This window comes from Corythoichthys intestinalis, chromosome 16, assembly GCF_030265065.1.
Source record: "Corythoichthys intestinalis isolate RoL2023-P3 chromosome 16, ASM3026506v1, whole genome shotgun sequence".
NCBI lineage: Eukaryota > Metazoa > Chordata > Actinopteri > Syngnathiformes > Syngnathidae > Corythoichthys > Corythoichthys intestinalis.
In genome coordinates, this window is record NC_080410.1 from 15,115,580 (window position 1) to 15,135,513 (window position 19,934).

Below are 19,934 nucleotides of genomic sequence, written 5' to 3' on the forward strand. Positions count from 1 at the left end.
AAAGAAAAATAGAAAAAAAAACGTTTAAAAGGGTAAATATATGACACCGAAAATCTCGCCCACTCCTTGATGTCTGCGATTTCTGCATCGCGACATTTGTTATATTACCATGTTTCACCCATAAAATCCCCCAAAAATCCAGCTGTGGGCATTCACAGCTGTGTCTTGACACTCGGTGATACATGCTACATGGAGTTTTTGGATCGAAAAGAGGTAAGTACACGATTATATCTTGTTAAAATTGTGACATCCTTAATTATGCTCTCGCGTGCTCTCACCTCCAGTTAGGGTTTTGCTGTTTAAAAAAAAATTTTTTTTTCAAAAATGCCCTCCTGTTCAAAATTTTTCTTCCCCAAGAAAATTGAGATTTTAAGCTTTCCAATGATGTACCACACATGCATAAAGGACAGTTATGAAATTTGGCCAAATTGGGGGTCTCAAGTAACCTGAGTGTTTTCCACCGTATACAATTGGCAAAATTTTTCGATCTTACTCTGCTATCATGATGATGCCACATATTTTTTAGCACTTTAGCAAACGCTCATTTCTTTATTCAACTACAGTAAAGATGCCTCTTAATTGTACATTTTGTTTTTTTTTTAATGTATTTATTTTCAATTTTTAATTAGCATCGTTATTTATTTTTCTTGGCATTTTTGCAGGCCAAATTTAAACACATTTTGTAAATCTTTTACAAAGAGACTATGCTGCTATAGCTAGTCTCATTCGTCAACTGAATTTCTCGTTTCCTATCATCCTATCTGTGCTGCATCTAGCCCTCAGGCTGTAGTTTTGACAAGCCTGCTTTATAAGTATGGGTTACTATAATTCTGACTATTGAAATGCTCATACCAGCCACAACATTATTTTGTACCTTCAAATGAGATCCAAAAGCCTATACATAAGAGCAGGGGTCCCCAACCTTTTTTGCACCACGGACCGGTGTGATTTGGGTCTTTTTTTCACAGACCGGTGTTCTGTCAAATTTTGCACGCTTAAAAAATTTTGCTCCCAAAGCTTTTGTAGCGGTGAAAAACCCTCTTTTATATTCAGTTGGACTCTCAATGTTATCCAACGGTGCTAAAAAAACTATTTACATCATAAACGTACAAATTAATGCTTAACGACACGGCGAAGTCTTTAGGTGAAAGAGCTGCGTGCAGTTGTTGTGTGCAGCTAACATGGTAAACGAAGTTTCTTTCTTTAAAGAAAGTTTGTAGTGTGTACTTTGGAATCGCTGCATTCACGGTCATTTTTAACATTACGCGCATGCAAAATTTGTCAGAACACCGGCAATGTGCGGCAGAAAAATACAGCAAATATAAAATAACTTTTGTTTTTAGCGCCGTCATGTTAAGTGCAGGGAAAATACAACTCACTGAATCAGTGGGAGGCCTGAGCTTGTTTCGTTGAAACGAGATGGTCCCGAGATGGGAGAGTGAGAGAAGCCCACTTCACAAAGATACGATGTTGGAAATTGTAGCAGTTTTGAGTGCTCTCCTAGCGATGTCAGGATGTTTCGAAATGACTTTAATCCAGAACGTCAGAACAAGTTGTTGTCTCAAATGTATGTTTAAGGTCGCCGTGATTTGCGAACTCTACAAACTGATATTCCTGTTGCACAGACATGCTCGAATCACTCGGTTTATTCACATATGGGTCACGAATTCACTCCTTCGCAGTTCCTGGGTCTTTAGTGATTGGAAAATAGCATAGCTATTGTTTTCCTCGAGGGTGTAGCCTCGTCTTCTGGCTCGTCAGGTGTACTTTTCCCCGTATAAAATCTGTCCGAAGACATTTGTTTTTCAGTCATTCTTGTGTGGAGGCTAATTATTTCCGGGGAACAAATGTGATGCACCCGCCCTACGTCATACATCATTATCGAGGACAAGCGCACATAGATATTCAAAACAAGATGTACTGCTAGCAGTCCAATCAATGGATTTCTATGACGACATTCTATCCCGTAGTATTATATCTAGAGTAGACAGGGATATTGGTGTGTGAAGGGGCACACGCCAAAGTTAATTTGGCCAGAATGCAGTCATTAATAAATTATTATTTCTGTGCGGCCCGGTAGCAAATGCGCCACGGACCGGTTGCGGTCCGTGGCCCGGCGGTTGGGGACCCCTGCATAAGAGCAAGTCTGCCTTTCCCAAGATCATAGTTTTTCAAACTCTCATGTAGCGTAATTTGGTAACACACACAAGACTTTTTGTAATGCAGACCAACTTTGAATCACTGTAAAAGCACTGCACATTTGTTAAAGTGCCAATTTAAACAGCAACATTTCCAACAGACTGTTGTTTTCTCTTTGCTTTAGAAAGCTTAAATCCATATGTTTCAGTTTGCCGGACAGAATTTGGTGCTAATCTTATTAAATATTATGCATCTGCTTGTGATCAGGTTTCATAGATCATTTTGTATTACATGTTTTACATTTTCATCAGATTTGTGAGTGAAATCAATAAGGGATTAGAAATATGACTTTTACTTTCAGTTCACATCTGTCACGTGTTTTATGGGAAATGCTTGGCCGAGTCCTGCCTTTCCATCTCACAGTATCCTGGGTGTGCCGTTTGTTTGTCCGTTTTTCTGTATAAATTTAGTTTCTATTGCTGTATTTTGTACCATCGAATGAGCTCCAGTACCTTTTAAATAAGTCTGCCTTTGACAGGACAGTACAGTATTTGGCAAAATTTGGTAATATTAGGAAATGTTTTTACGATACATAACAGATTTAAATCACCATCTTTGTTGCAGTGCCAATTTACTCATTGGCTGCCATTGACGGCACTAGACGTCCAATCCATGTGACATTGGCCCCTCTCAGTCAAAATGTATTTGACCTCTAACGTCATCAATGGCAGTCAATGAGTTAAGCAGCATTAAACAGCTCTTGTTAAGGACCCGAACACTAAGCGGTGCGAGAGCCCTATTTTAATGCAAAGGATAATAATCAGTGGTGTTACCAGGATGCCAGGTGTGGGTGGGCACTAGTCTTACTTGGGTCAAAAGCAAAAAAAAAAGCTACAATGCTCAAATAAGTCGAAATCCAGCGTAGGGCTACTGCACCTTAAAACACGTTTTGTTTTCTCCTTGAGATAACTGTTGTTGTGATTTGGTCTAAACAAATAAAAGTTGATTTGATTTTATTTGACTTAGAACACATCCATAACTGAACAGTATGGACATGCAGGTGACATTGTTGTTGTTTTTTTAGGTAACCTATGATGGTTCCTCGGATTTATTATTACTATTATAGTTATTCTTTGTTCCACAGCCCCTTTGAACTCAATTTGACACCCTTAGAATGCACCAAAATCGGCAGGCAGGTCAAGACAGGTGCAATCTTTGATTCTGTGTAAAGACAAATTGCAAATACACTGTGTAGAATGTGCAAATGTTGTATTTCCCATGTTGTGCCTGATATCCAATGCAGACACACTATTGCTGCAGAATGGACAAACATTTTTCTATTAAATGTCATTAAAAAAAAAAAAACGAGAGAGGGAGAGAGAGAAAGAGAGAGAGAGAGAGAGAGAGAGAGAGAAAGAAAGAGAGAGAACATTTCTTTGAACAGGCTATTCAACACAGGACGGGGAAACGACAACACTGACAACTTGCCTCGCAACTAAACCCACACTTTTCGACGCACCAAGACTCAGGTAAAGGGTTTTCAAGTATTTTTAAACGATTTCAAATCATTTCCATAGATGTCGAGATTTGACGTGCCCGTTGATAGTTTAGGTTATACACTTTTTTAACTTTCGGGGTAGTGGACATTGCACAGTAGTGTAAGACGTCATGGTCGTCATTGTTTTCCATCCACTATATTGCACACTGTTGTAAAATTAGGATACACACATAATTTTTCTTTGATGCAGTGGATTCCTGTGATAAAGTGGATATTATTGAGTTACTCGCAGGGGTGAAAGTGGAACATTTTAGCCGTCAATGTGCTCTTTGGACTTAAATTTGTCCGTTTACGTCAGGCTACTTATTCATTATGATTTAAAAAAGTCAATGTTTGCGCGATCTTCAAAATATATTCCATTTCACTCTGCATAATAGAGATCATTTGTACTAATTTTTCTGAATGTATGTTACTTATATCTTTGTTATTTAAAAAAAGTAAATGTTTACATTAACTTAAATTTTATTATACATCCTATGTTCTTAAGTAGTTAAAATGGTGATTTGGCATTTAGTATGTGAGGAAATGGGGGGAAATAAAACTTGAGGTTGGGGTTATTGGTGTTTTTGTTAACTTGTATTTTGCAAATCATTGAAAATATACAATTTTGAATGAGAATCAGTTTTTGTATGTGTTATAGAAATAATTTGTGCTAAAACAGTTTTCCTTGCATTTCAGTAGTTTAAGAGGTTTGACACACACACACCCCCCCTCCCAAAAAAAAGAAAGAAAAAAGGTAAATGAATAAAATTTCTGGCTCTGTGGCGGCCTTCACGTCGGGGAGTTCCAGGCAAGAAATTTTAGCCACTTTCACCCCTGGTTACTTGAAATACGGGAGTACGCCAGTAGAGGGTATGGATGTCCTGTAGATGTAGATGTGTTTATGTTTGTGCATTACTCATTGACTAAAAGAGAGCACTCTTTGTTGAGAGTCACTTGGCCAGACTTTCAGTTAAATTGTTAAAACATAAAAGGTGTCGTGTGGATCACTCGGTCATGATATAACAATTCCATTACTTTTATGCTGTCATTGCATATTTAAGTAAGTAGATGGCAGTGAGTGAAAGATAAATAATAGGGCTGTCCCAAACGACTAATTTCCTACCGATTAGTCAGCCGACAATTTTTACGATTTTTCGACTAATCTAATAATTTTTATTTATTTATTTTTTTTTTTACTAATTTAATAATGAATTTTTTGTTAAAGCTTATTAATTCACAAAAAACATTTTGGAACACCTAAATTCTTTATTAACGTATAAATAAATAACATAAATATCAATAATAAATCACAAACAATGAGGTCAAATGCTGCTGGCATTAACTGGTGCAAAAAAATGTAAACGGAAACACTGTGACCTTTTTAACAGAAGTCAAAACAATTCTTACTCTTTTTGCGGTATGTCATTGTCTATATTGTTCTAAATGTTAAACTGAATTGAAATGTCCCGGACAATCATTTTCAGAGTACTTTGTGTGAGTTCAGATGCTCTTTCCGGTGTGCATTCCGCATTTTTTGGGGAGGGGGAAAAACTGTTCAACCTTTGTTTGTTTTAACCTGAAGATAACGCAGAGGGCACACTGAAATATTACCACAATTATTTTGAATGAAAGGCACACATACCCACAGTAACAAAAATTAAGTATATAGTATTAATTTTGTAGTATACTACTATATGTAAAACTTTATAATATTAAATAACTAACATTAGTGCAGTCATGGATTACAGTAAGCAGGCCAGTGGTGTTTCCATATATATTTTTTATATTATGTATATACAGGATATATGTATATATTTTCCCTAAGTGGGAGCTTCCATGATCCTAATAAATTTAATAATAATTTTAAAAAATATATAATTATATTAATTATTTTATTAAATAAAAATGTGCGTTAATACGGCGCACATAAAGGCAACTTCCATTTTAAAAATGTCATGCCTCGTCGCTTCCTGTTTTATTTTGAAGGCTTCACCCTCTTCATAGTCTCGTACTTGCCCTTCCTCTTGTCATCTAATCACCTATTGTTTCCACCTGTTCCCCATTACCTTGTGTGTATTTAATGCCCTAGTTCCCCTTGTCTTGTGCAGAAGTGTCTTTCGTCCAAGGTCAGTCACGTCAGCCTCTCGTCATAGCCTACTGTCATAGTCTATCATAGTTTTACTGAATGTTATCCTCCATTGGAGCGCTTTGTGTTTGAATTTTTTCATATTCGCTATCTTGGCCTTTTCCTCCATTAGGAGCGTTTTGTGTTTTTGCCCTTTCCTCCCTTATGGAGTGCTTTTTTTGTTTGAACCCTGATCGTGATTGCTTTGACTTATTCCTCCATTGGAGAGTTTTTTGTTTGTGCATTTTTTCCCGCATGTCAGCGGAAGAACCTGTTTTCAAAATAAAAGTTTTGCCTGAACCTCCGCAGCTGAGTCCGCCTCGTCATCCAGGTCTGACAAAAAATCGTTAGAGAGTTGTATGGACTTACATACTTACTTAGTGTTTTGCCTGTCGACGCAGTTACGTCATCGATGACGTCGACAACGTCGACTAGTGGGGACAGCTCTAATAAATAATGTAATGAGAGCATAATGATTCAGTGGGAAAGAAATTTAAGAACAAACTTTGAGGATTAAGAACAAACTTTGAGGTATCTAAAATTCCTTTCGGTCGTTTTCACGCGAACATTGATCATCATGTATTTTATTATGGGGAGAGATTTGTCTCAAAAATATTCTCACAAATACATCCGCGATTCACAAAATTCTTTTGTAGATGCACAAATATATCCAACATTTTCACATGTATTTTTGAGATCCCCAAATATATTCGTGAGTTTCACATGTGTTTATGTAATCTACAAATATATGACAATTCGAATGTTTGCAAACAATAATTCATGATGCGTGCACACACAACATAAAAAAAAAAAACCACATATGAAACTCTAGGATATACTGTATTTGTGGATATATATGGAAATATTAACCAGATTATCAGTTCTATCATAATTTGCATTCCCCAGCCTGACATTCATTACCATGAAGATTGTAGATGCATTGAACATTTTGTTGTTTAAATAAACCATATTTAATCCTTTTGATTTATATGTCAATTTTACAGTGACGTTCAACCTGGAGCGACGAGTGAAAAACTTGGAAGAAGAACGCTGTGCCTCTTAGAGAAATATGTAAGCAAGACAGTCTCCCTCTTTTCTCGTAAAATTAATGTCATGCAATTGTCCCTCAATTATTGAACATTTTTAAAACAGCGGTAATGATTACTTCAGATGTGGAGAAGCCACAAACAACCTCTGTTATTTTTTGCTCGGTAAATTGAAGCTGGCATTCATTTTCAACATGACCTATCTGTATTAGAGCATTCTTTAAATATCTACCGTAATTGTCCATTGAAAGACCCTTTTCATTCTCAAACCTTTCCGAAAATATAAAAACAAAATCAATATTCTTAACAAGGGCATAGGTTTGCATAGGGACGGTAGGGACATAACACTACCAACTTTTCAGGATGCCCAAATTGTCCCCACCAATTTTTAAGCCACCTTATTTGCCTTATACAATGAGTTCAGTTACAGTGGGGCAAATAAGTATTTAGTCAACCACTAATTGTGCAAGCTCTCCCACTTGAAAATATTAGAGAGGCCTGTAATTGTCAACGTGGGTAAACTTCAACCATAAGAGACAATGTGGGGGAAAAAAAACAGAAAATCACATTGTTTGATTTTTATAGAATTTATTTGCTAATCATGGTGGAAAATAAGTATTTGGTCAATAACAAAAGTTCATCTCAATACTTTGTTATGTACCCTTTGTTTTATGTAACTCTTCACAAGCTTTTCACACACTGTTGCTGGTATTTTGGCCCATTCCTCCATGCAAATCTCCTCTGGAGCAGTGATGTTTTGGGGCTGTCGTTGGGCAACACGGACTTTCAACTCCCTCCACAGATTTTCTATGGGGTTGAGATCTGGAGACTGGCTAGGCGACTCCAGGACCTTGAAATGCAGCCACTCCTTTGTTGCCCTGGCTGTGTGTTTGGGATCATTGTCATGCTAAAAGACCCAGCCACGTCTCATCTTCAATGCCCTTGCTAATGGAAGGAGATTTTCACTCAAAATCTCTCGATACATGGCCCCATTCATTCTTTCCTCTACACAGATCAGTCGTCCTGGTCCCTTTGCAGAAAAACGGCCCCAAAGCATGATGTTTCCACCCCCATGCTTCACATTGGGTATGGTGTTCTTCGGATGAAATTCAGTATTCTTTCTCCTCCAAACACGAGAACCTGTGTTTCCTACCAAAAAGTTCTATTTTGGTTTCATCTGACCGTAACACATTGTCCCAGTCCTCTTCTGGATCATCCAAATGCTCTCTAGCGAACCCCAGACGGGCCTGGACGTGTACTTTCTTCAGCAGGGGGACACGTCTGGCAATGCAGGATTTGAGTCCCTGGCGGCGCATTGTGTTACTGATAGTAGCCTTTGTTTCTGTGGTCCCAGCTCTCTGTAGGTCATTCACTAGGTCCCCCCGTGTGGTTCTGGGATTTATGCTCACCGTTCTTGTTATCGAGGGAAATTATCAGTGCTCTTGTATGTCACAGTTGATTTCTTTACACCAGGGGTGTCCAAACTTTTTGCAAAGGGGGCAAGATTTGGAGCGGTAAAAATGTGGGGGGCCGATCCTGGCTGACGTCCTTTACGTAGAACAATATATTTAAGCAAATTTAGCAAGTCATTCTGTGTGTCACATTTGCTTTATTATTGTTTTTAATTAATAATTTCAACAATCTCGCAACTAGCCTTTGTGGCGTTCTCTTTTGACTCTCGGGCTCTTGCGAAATACTGCTGCTGTGAAATTTAGCTAGCTTCAAGTTGCTTCAATTTCTCTCTGCGTATCTTCCCTGTAATCTTGTTAAGGGCTGCAGCTATCGAATATTTTAGTAGTCGATTAATCGATGGTCTACTTAGTTCGAATAATCAGGTAATCGTATAAGGAAAATGAAAAATTAAAATACCTGAGCTGAGCCTCAAACGGTATATGCAAATTATATATATATATATATATATATATATATATATTAGGGCTGTCAAAATTATCGCGTTAACGGCCGTTAATTATTTTTTTTAATTAATCACGTTAAAATATTTGACGCAATTAACGCACTTGCCCAGCTCAGACAGATTTAAATCACAGTAGAGTGAAAGGCCCACTTGTTAATTTTGTTTTGCGGAGTTTTGCTGCCCTCTGCTGGCGTTTGGGTGCGGCTGATTTTATAGTGTAAGTAATTATTGACATCAACAATGGCGGGCTACAAGTTTTTTTTGATTGAAAATTTTACAAATTTTATCAAAACGAAAACATTAAGAGGGGTTTTAATACAAAATTTCTATAACTTGTACTAACATTTTTCATAAAGAACTACAAGTCTTTCTATCCATGGATCACTTTAACAGAATGTTAATAATGTTAATGCCATCTTGTTGATTTATTGTTATAATAAACAAATAGTCCTTATGTACCGCATGTTGAATATATATATATCCATCTTGTGTCTTATCTTTCCATTCCAACAATAATTTACAGAAAAATATGGCATATTATATAGATGGTTTGAATTGCGATTAATTGCAATTAATTACGATTAATTAATTTTTAAGCTGTATTTAACTCGATTAAAAATTTTAATCGTTTGACAGCCCTAATATATATATATATATATATATATTTATTTTATTTTTATTTTATTTTTTTTAATGAGGATCAATGTACAACAAAAGAAAAACTGGCTAACTTACATAGAAAAAGTCCGCTAGCTTAAATGCTTCAAATGGCCCAGACACAAATTCCCACAAAAAATGGCTAAATATTTGCCTGATACACCAGACACACCCCTGTTCCAGTTATTGAGTCTGGCCACCATTCACGCGGATACAATTTCCAGGGCGGAGCAAGCCCCAGCAAACAGACAGCGGAGTGGACCAATCAGCGACGGGCAGACGTGACGTTAGTAAAATGGCGAGGGCAGGACGAGGGACTTGCGCGCGGAAGTAAACATATGAAGAGAGCGAAGTTTATTCGACATGGCTAGCGCGAGACAGACAGACTGTTGTCAATGACTCGTGTCGATGTGTTTTTGGTAATTTAAAACTGATTTTACCGTGGATTGGAACATATTCTCGGCTCTCCCGTTCACCATCTGTGTTGTTGAAGAGACGACTTTCGACGCGCAAGAGTGACGTTGCTCGTGAAGAACACGTCACACAAATAAACGAATCTGATTTGTCGATTGATTTTGTACCTGCTCGAAAGGCCGTTCTCCATATTCCCAGACTATTTCTCTCAGTGTTTGAAAAATACAGGGAGAATAGTCTGGCAGAGCCAGGCAAGCTAAATATGCCTATAAACTAAATTAAGAATACATTAAAAAACATTAGCTCAAACAAAAACTTAGCTTACGTGGGAACAGTTGGATTCAGTCATGTGAAAAGAGGCAGACCAGAGGGCAGTGTACCCACCCTCACCAATAAAACTAATTGCAAACACTTTCAAAATAAACCATTAAAACGGCACTTTAATTAAACGAATACTCGAAGCAACAAAATTCAATTAGAATATTTTTTTTTTGTAATCGAATACTCGAGTTAATCGATTAATCGTTGCAGCACTAATCTTGTCGTACATGTCTTGTCTTGTTTGGTAATATTGCCTCACATTGAACTCTTTAAAAACAGCGACTGTCTCTGCAAATGAGGCAGACACAGTTGTTGCGTATTTCAGTGAAGAAGTAGTCAAATTTCCACCTATCCTTGAAGCGTCGGCCGTTGCAGTCAACTTTTTGTTGTTGTTGTCGCCATTTTAGAAAATTGGAAGGGTCACACGGGATAATGTTGCTTAGAGTGCAGTTGCCTTTTAGTAGGTAAATGAGGAGCAGCATTTAGTGTGAAAGCTACTGCATATGCTGGTAGTCTGTGTGCGGGCCAGACGTTATTGATTTTATGACAGAGGCTGGGGGCCTGATGAAATTTGACCATGGGCCGCACTTTGGAAATGTCTTCTTTACATCAAGCGTTTTACCTATTGCAGATTCAGTCTTCCCAGCCTGGTGCAGGTCTACAATTTTGTCTCTGGTGTCCTTCGACAGCTCTTTGGTCTTGGCCATAGTGGAGTTTGGAGTGTGACTGACTGAGTTTGTGGACAGGTGTCTTTTATACCGATAATGAGTTAAAACAGGTGCCATTAATACAGGTAATGAGTGGAGCCTCGTTAGACTTCGTTAGAAGAAGTTAGACCTCTTTGACAGCCAGAAAACTAGCTTGTTTGTCGGTGACCAAATACTTTTTTTTACTCTAATTCGGAAATAAATTATTTAAAAATCAAACAATGTGATTTTCTTTTTTTTTTTTTTTGCACATTCTGTCTCTTATGGTTGAGGTTTACCCATGTTGACAATTACAGGCGCTCTAATATTTTCAAGTAGGAGAACTTGCACAATTGGTGGTTGACTAAATACGTATTTGCCCCACTGTATATGGGTAATTTAGATTGTCTTCCCATATGTTGTAAGGATAGAAATTATTAAGTGAATTATTTACATTATGTTCAGACTTACATTTATCCCTTTTCACTTGCTGAATGTGTTCATTTTTTTCCCCTCAAACACACATTTGATTGGCTGATGACTTGACCCCCTGCCCCTCCTTCCGCCACACAGACACACGCACACTCATTGTTAAACTATGCTCTTATGTGTCTAATTTACCTGATTGTGTGGGCATGGTGAATAAATATCCTCCTGCATGCAGTGAATGTGTGTGCGGCGAGTGACCAAGCAGCAGAAGCGTCTCCTTGTCCTCCTTCATTTTGACAGTTTGTATCTACTTTTTATATTCGGTGCTTTACTAACTGAAAAGGTACACTACGTGTACCGCTGTGAGGGTTAACTCTGCCAACACTCACACAACCTCGCTGACAGAAATGCAACATTCCGCCTCCACCACCCCTTTCAAAGAGAAGGGATATTAGAGGGTGGTTTTCTGCCATTAAAAGCCACTGTAAGTAATACAAAAAGACATCAATGTTGTGGAAGTAGGGGAAACACCACTAATCTCGCTACTAAAAGTCCAACCTGAATCAGAGTTAGCATAGCATTAATCTGTGTGAACTTGATAACCTGATAAACTACTGCGGTCAGGCCAGCCTCCACAAGGAACAACGAGGTCAAACTAGCCGACCCTCATTTGGCTCGTTGTTTGCATTATGTGCATTACCGTAATTCAACGCGGTGGCTTCAGAGTGCAAGAATGGGTCCACTTCAGATGGACAATGACATGAACATGAACTGACATGAAAAAAAAAAAGTGAAATGAAATCACAGATCAGAATTTCATGAGAGTACTTTGAATGCCTCAGATGTAGATCGGTTCTTGGATATCTCAGATTTTTTTCTGAATTTTTTTTTCCCCAAATCACTTTTATATTACAATACTTTAGTTTGAGTCTAGGGGTGCTCCATATCCCCAGAAGTGGACTCATTCTTGGATGCCTCCCTGTTTTGTTTTTTTTTTTTTTTTGATAAAGAGACTTGCACTTCAAAATGTTACATTAGTAGTTTTTGAAAACAAAGGTTTAAATCGAATGTAGTATCACGTGAACCAATACACATAAAAGTTTGCATAAGTGAATCCAGATTTATTTTTGATCATTTCACCTATCAATTAGGTTCATATTCGTGAGACATGTGGCCCTCAACCCCGTTGAATAATCTGTTTTGTCTTATTAATGTCCCGTTCCCAGCAAAAAGTGCACATGCAGGTTATGTTGGTATATCGTCCGTACTCATGTTGAGACAAAACCTACGCTCTTGATTCTTACGTTTCCGAGCATGGTTTTTTAAGTTAGTTGTATGCCCGCTCGCTGTACTTATAATTGCTGTGACGTGTATAACCAGAAGCTTCAGGTTATGCAGTACCCCGGATGGTAGGCTGGTAGCAGTGATGTTTCGTCTTCTTTGGATATTTTGTTTTATAATCTTGAATACTGTATTCTCAAATTTGAAGGAGAAAAATGGGATTACTTTTCCAATTCTAAAAGGATTTCAAATATCATTGCAGTTTTACACTGCATGTTCAAAGCACAATTAGAAAAGTTGAAAATCTTTTTTTTTTAATTATAATTTTTGGCCTTAAATGTTTGGTGTGGGTGGAATACCACACATACCGTTGCACTCTCACGCCCCAAAATCAAGTGTAATCACGAACAATTCGAAATGCTAAAACTTTGGTCATATATTACTCTGTTATTGATTAAAATTCTGCCAATCATGGACTCAGTAGCACAACAATTAATTTGCTAAACATGCACACAATTGGAGATGAAAATGTTCAAATGATCTTTCCTGCAATGATAACATTGCAGGAAAGATCATTCTAATTGACAGAACAAGTAAGAAAGATGAGTTCCTTCGAACTCAGGTATTACGAAAGTTCAAGAGTGTTAATAAATTTGTTGTTGTCAATATATTTAAAATTATTAATACTTCTGAAAAAATAGCAAACAAAGTGCGTAAAAGCGCCAAATGTCCATCTGCTAATCTGCTCAATCTTACCAGAAAACAAGCCTGAAATGAATGTCATTAATGGGAATTTCTTTTGTTTCTCTTATTTCAGCACCTTAAACGTGCAGTGTTTCTTGCATTGTGAGGCCATTCAAAGCAAGTAGGTGTGGTCATTATTTAAAATATTGATACTGTACATTGTACTGTGAGAATTTATTGATGTCATAGAATAATAGTAAGAGAATTATTGAATTGTGCTAACATCTACAATGAACATGTTGATTCACCATGATTTCACCACATTGTTCGAAGCTTTTCCATCACTTTGAGCTGAGAGGATGGAGTCAGCGATGATGTGGCAAAATGAACTCCGGCTGGTTCTTGTCGGGAATACAGGAGCGGGCAAGAGTGCGTCAGGAAACACCATCCTGGGCAGGGAACACTTTGTGTCGGAGTTCAGTTTTCGCTCAGTGACCAAGAAAACTGAGTATGGGATCGCTGAGCTTGTGGATGATCGTGACCGGAAGAGAAAGGTGACAGTGGTAGATATGCCAGGGTTTGGGGACACTAACCTCACTGAAGATGAAGTTCATGAAGAAATAGCCAAATGTATTGTTTTCTCAGATTTTGCCCCCCATGCCTTTTTCTTGGTTGTACAGATCGGGCGTTATACAGAAAACGAAGCACAGGCTGCCATCAATCTGGCAACACTTTTTGGAGAAGATGCCGTTAAATATCACACAATAGTTCTTTTTACCGGAGGGGATCGTCTTAGGGGCAAGAGCTTTGAAGAATACCTAAAAGAGGCACCTGCTGGACTCAGGGAACTTATTCGCAAGTGTGGGGGCAGGTACCATGTGTTCAACAATGAAAACTCCAGTGATGTTGCCCAGGTTCATGAACTCATGTTAAAGGTGGACAGGATGGTCATGAGGAGTAGAGCTGGGGTTTATACTAATCAAATGTTTAAAGCGGCCCAGGCATCTGTGAGGAAAGAACTGCGCCCAAGTAGCAGTAGTGGAGGATCGGCATCTCCTGAAAAGCTATTCCCGATCGTGAAACGCGTTGTCTATGCAGGCTTCGTTGGCGCATGTATCGGAGGCATATACGGCGGTATGGTGGGCGTCGTTGTGGCTCCCACCGGAATATCCAATAAAGTTAAAGGTTCTGGTGTGGGATTACTCGTGGGTGGATTTGTTGGCGGTGTGATAGGTGTCGTTGCTGGTATTGAGGCTGGGAGTCTGGAGGAAGCTGTACAGAATGCTTCTGATCAAGTTCATTTGGTCGGAAAACCCATTTTGAAAACAGCAATAGTTGCAAAAACGGTGTATGGCTTCATGCCTGTAGGTGAACATACTGAGGAGAAAATGGAGGCTGTAGTAATGGCACTCTCAGGAGCTGCAGGAATGGCAATCTCAGGAGCTGCAGCAATCTTAGGTGATCGTGTGCAAATGAGTAACCACAAAGGCTCAGGAAAAACTTGAAGGCATGTGCCTCTTACTGTAGCTAAAATATCAAATTTATGACACCAAAGATGCAGGCAGAAATTCTATGGAGGCTACACATTTGATTACTGTACTCTGTTTCATGCAGAAGATAAATCAAAATTAATGTGAGCTGGGCAAGATTTGTGTAGTTTGTGAGAAGATAGCAATCACTTTTGTAAGTCAACCCGCTCTGTCAACTACTCACCAATAGGCAGTTAGAACAAAGAGTTTAACCCAGGCAGACCCGCATTTTTTCTGCTGGGCAAAAAAACTACTTAAATACCAGAACGAAATGAGACTTTTTGGTCGGGGATATTTCTTGCTTTTATTTCTTATTTTTATAGCTAATGTTACATTGTTTTTGATGAGAAATGAGCACTTACGTTTGCCTTTTTGAAGTTGTATTTTGCCTCAGCCATTTTCAAAGAGGCACAAATAGCACAGAGGGTGTGCTAAACTTCATTTGATTTCGATGGGTAAAGTTTCATCCAATGATCTCCCAGAAGTGGCAATAGCAACGAAATTCAGTGTATTTATTGATTTAGAGACACGAACGCGTCATGTCCTCCAGCAGCATCCTCAGGTTTGAAGGGGTTAAATTCAAATGTTAGTCCGGTCAGCCACATATTGTATCATTGAGGATTTGGCTAGCGAAAAAAGAAAGGGAAAAAAAAGAAAATGGGCATTAAGGGCATTTTCAGCCCTAACTGTCATTTAAAGTTTGATTTAAATAAAAAATAATGACTGTCACTTTTAGCACATACACTAAGCTATATATATATATATGTGTGTATATATATATATATATATATATATTAGGGCTGTCAAACGATTAAAATTTTTAATCGAGTTAATTACAGCTTAAAAATTAATTTATCGTAATTAATCGCAATTCAAACCATCTCTAAAATATGCCATATTTTTCTGTAAATTATTGTTGGAATGGAAAGATAAAACACGGCGCATATATATACATAACACATACTGTACATAAGTACTGTATTTTTGTTTATTGTAACAATAAATCCACAAATGGCATTAACATTCTTTCTGTTAAAGTGATCCACGGATAGAAAGACTTGTAGTTCTTAAACGATAAATGTTATAGTTATAAGTTATAGTAATTTTATATTAAAACCCCTCTTCATGTTTTCGTTTTAATAGAATTTGTAAAATTTTCAATCAAAAGTAGAGTTAATATAATAAAAATAGAGTGACCAAAGTCTAAGTTTTACGTGTATTTTGCATAGCTATTTTGATATGGAATGCCAGTTCATTTTGCATTGTTGTTAAACTATGTCAGAATAGGGCCTCATTACTATAGACTGAAGTGATTTTCTTTTTGCGAACATTATTTTTTTTGGGGAGAGATAGCACAACAAAAATAATATTCCTTTCACTAAACAATACTTACAGTGAGGAGAACAAGTATTTGATACACTGCCCCCATTGGCAGTGTATCAAATACTTGTTCTCCCCACTGTATGTTTGTTGTGAAGGAGTTGCCAATAAACAGCGCGGTCCAAAGAACGCCTGTGTCCACTCGCCTTTACTGTATAACATATATCTTTACATATCTCACCCAAAATACAACAAGAGACACATAATTGCCACTAAAAGAAAGAAAACTTACCGAAATATGTGTGGAGCACAAATAGCAATCTGCATTGCATTGTGAATACAGCATAAACGTCTCACAACTACTAATTCTCCCACGTTTAGAAGAAATAACATGAGTATGGAACGGCGCTGCCCCCAAGCGGACGGTGGCATTCTCTTCACTCTTAATGTCCATAAACGGCCTCATTGTAATCTGTTTGAGGCAATATGCGAGATCGTCATTCACCCAAGCGCCAGCAGAGGGCGGCAAAACTCCATAACAACAAGTAAGCGTTTCACTGTACTGTCATTTAAATCTGTCTGAGCGGGACATCTGCGGTAATTGCGTCAAATATTTTAACGTGATTAATTTTAAAAATTAATTAACGCCCGTTAACGCGATAATTTTGACAGCCCTAATATATATATATACAATAAGCTATATATATACACACACACATGCTTGTATGGCATTTACTATTTTCCATGGTTCTACTTTAGACTTTCTTCACTTAAATAAAAAGAATTGTCATTTAGATACGACATTATGTAATGTATTCATCAAGATTTTGCATTCAACAAGTAAGTCGTACAAATAAGTTTTGGATTCACTGTGTTGTTTCAGTAAAGACGATCAATCATGATTATTTTGTTCATACCATCATGTCATTTTTGAAAAACTTGTTTTCAAATGTGGTATTTGCTATGCACTGTATGTTTATAATCAAATGGCCTCAATTGAAAAAAAAAATAAAAATAAAAACAATGAATTCTGTATTGCCAAATGTCAAATAAATTCTTTAAATTTTAAGACATCTCAACTTCTCGTGTTTTCTAAACTGGAAATACACATTTCTTTTTGCTATAAAACATAACAAATATATTTAATATATTAAAAAAGTAACTACTGTTTTATTTCTATATGTCATCTTAATTGACTCAGGACAATTTTGCGTTTGTTTTTTCACCCAGCTGCGATTTAATTTGTGTTTTCTGATACCAATCTAAATTGGAGTTTTCCCCATCTCACATTGGGGTCAGGGTGAAGTCAAAAGACATTCCATTTAGTAAGACAACTTTTGGTTGACATAATGCACATTTATTTGATGTAATCCTTACAAGAAGAGGATGCCGATTTAAAATGCCATGTTACTGCATCAGTTATTCATTTCAGACCAGTGGTGTTACCAGGTGGTTGGGGGGGGGGGGGGGAGCTACAACGCTCAAGTAGGTCGAAATCCAGCCTATGTTTTGTTTTCTCCTTGACAAAACTGTTGTTGTGATTTGGTCTAAACAAATAAAAGTTTATTTGACTTAGAACACATCCATAACTGAACAGTATGAACATGCAGGTGACAATGTTTTTTTAGGTAACCTATTGTGGTTCCTAGGTTTTATTATTATTATCATTATTATTGTAGTTATACTTTGTTCCACAGCCCCCTTTGAACTCATTTTGACCCCCTTAGAATGCTTCAAAATGCACCAAAATCGGCAGGGAGATCAAGACAGTTGCAATCTTTGATACCGTGTAAAAACAAATTCCAAATACACTTTGTAGCGCCCCCTAGCAGTCATTGTTTGTCCCGCCGACACTTTGACCCCCTACTTAGACCCCCTCAGAATGCTTCAAAACTCACCAAACTCAACAGGCAGGTGAACACTGGTGAAAACTTAAATAAAAATATGCCTACATTTGTGTAGCGCCCCCTAGGAACAAAAACAACATTTCATTTCATTTTTTTATTTTTTATTTTTTTTGGGGGTGAAAAAGGAGGGAACAACGCAAAGGTTAAAACTTAGAACACATCAGTACTATATGAATGGGATACCATACGGTGTGCCCAGACTTGCCCAGACTGCCATTAGTACCACATCCAGTTTTCTTTGGGTGGGCAGAGCGTGTCCGTGGGTGGGCACTGCCCCGCCCCCCGGTAACTCTCCTGTTTCAGACTCTCTTGAGGATGGGAGAGACTGAGACGAGCAGTGCTGGGTACTGAGAGTCTATCAGTGCAGAAGGTGATTAGTTCGGTCTTGTTCCTCAAAACAATTCGTTCAAAAAGAACGAATCGTTCACGACCGACTCAGCACTACTGAAAGAGGCGGTCTGCAGCCAGACTCTCCCGGGTGAGCAAGCGCAACTCAAACCGTGATTGGAACGCAGCCGAAGTTTCTTTGAACAGGCTATTCAACACAGGAGGGGGAAACGTCAACACGGACGACCTGTCTCGCAACTAAACCGACATTTTTCAACGCACCAAGACTTGGGTAAAGGGTTTTCAACCATTTTTAAACGATTTCATATCATTTCCATAGCTGTCGAAGAGACTTGACCTGCCCGTTGATAGCTTATGCAATACACTTTTTAAATTTTTGCGGTAGTGGACATTCCACAGTAGTGCAAGACGTCGTGGTCGTCATTGTTTTTTACATCCACCATGCAGACTGTTGTAAACTTAGGGTGCAAAGATTATTTTTACGATGATCCAGTACAGTGCTTGCCATATATGGCAGAAAACACAGACAAGACTGAAAAAGCCATTTTTGCCCTTGCACTCTTCTTTAAAATAAACTGCTGTATTTTAAGCCAAAAGAACTCTTGTGTTTGATATAACAATACGTCTATATGCTGCCATTGCAGATTCATGGCACATTAAGCCCCTGGCCTGAACTATTTTTAATTTGTCTGTTTTACCCTGGAAACCCCTGTTTACAGACGTCGCGCAACCGCTTTTCTTTTAACCCAGCCATAAAACGAAGGTAATTATTATATTTATTATTCAAAATGTCATTTTTAGCTTGGAATCATTAATTGATGTCTAATATTTCGTTTTAAAAAAAAAAGATTTTAAACCACTTTTCACTGGCATATTTTAAACTTTTAAACAAATTACGTCACAATGAAAAAAATGGTGTCTGTAGAAAAAACACGGATATGTATCCCATAACTATCGCTTGATTGTATTTTTTTTTTGTTACTGTCGCATTTTCTCCAATATGTTAGATGATAAATAATCGATCCAAACAAAGAAAAATTGGGAAAAAAAAAGTTTATAACGTTAAATATATGAAAAAGAAAATCTCGACCACTCCTTGATGTCTGCGATTTCTGCATCGCGACCCTTGTTATATTACCATGTTTCACCCATAAAATCCCCCAAAAATCCAGCTGTGGCCATTCACAGCTGTGTCTTGACACTCAGTGATACATGCTACATGGGGTTTTTGGACTGAAACAAGGTAAGTCCGTGATATCTCGTTAAAGTCATGACATCTTTAATTCTGCTCCCTCATGCTCACACATCCAGTTAGGGTTTCGCTGTTTAATTTTTTTTTTTTTTTTTTTCAAATGCAGCCCCGTTCCAAATTTTTCTTCCCCCAGAAAATTGAGATTTTAACCTTTCCAATGATGTATCACACATGCATATCAGACAATTTTGAAAGTTGGCCAAATTGAGGGTCTCAGAGCAGAACTTCAAGTCACCTGAGTGTTTTCTGCCATATACAGTGCCTTGCAAAAGGTTTCGGCCCCCTTGAACCTTGCAACCTTTCGCCACATTTCAGGCTTCAAACATAAAGATGTAAAATTT

At 37.8% G+C, this 19,934-nt stretch overlaps 1 protein-coding gene across 7 annotated transcripts in view; it reads left to right on the plus strand.

Annotated features, from left to right (window-relative positions):
* The window catches only part of LOC130904479 (GTPase IMAP family member 7-like), a 21,966-nt gene extending 4,845 nt beyond the window's left edge, over positions 1–17,121 (plus strand). For 2 of the 7 annotated variants that reach the window (XM_057817253.1, XM_057817252.1), the window contains 3 exons: positions 6,809–6,875; positions 13,371–13,418; positions 13,571–17,121. In XM_057817253.1, coding sequence (XP_057673236.1) covers positions 13,597–14,742 — 1,146 coding nt within the window. In that variant the 5' untranslated portion in view covers positions 6,809–6,875; positions 13,371–13,418; positions 13,571–13,596 and the 3' untranslated portion in view covers positions 14,743–17,121. Of the gene's footprint in view, positions 1–2,337; positions 3,669–5,793; positions 5,806–6,808; positions 6,876–13,370; positions 13,423–13,570 lie in introns of those variants that run through there. The other 5 variants (XM_057817256.1, XM_057817254.1, XM_057817250.1 and 2 more) reach the window with 5 other exon arrangements.
* The last annotated feature ends 2,813 nt before the right edge of the window (positions 17,122–19,934 follow it).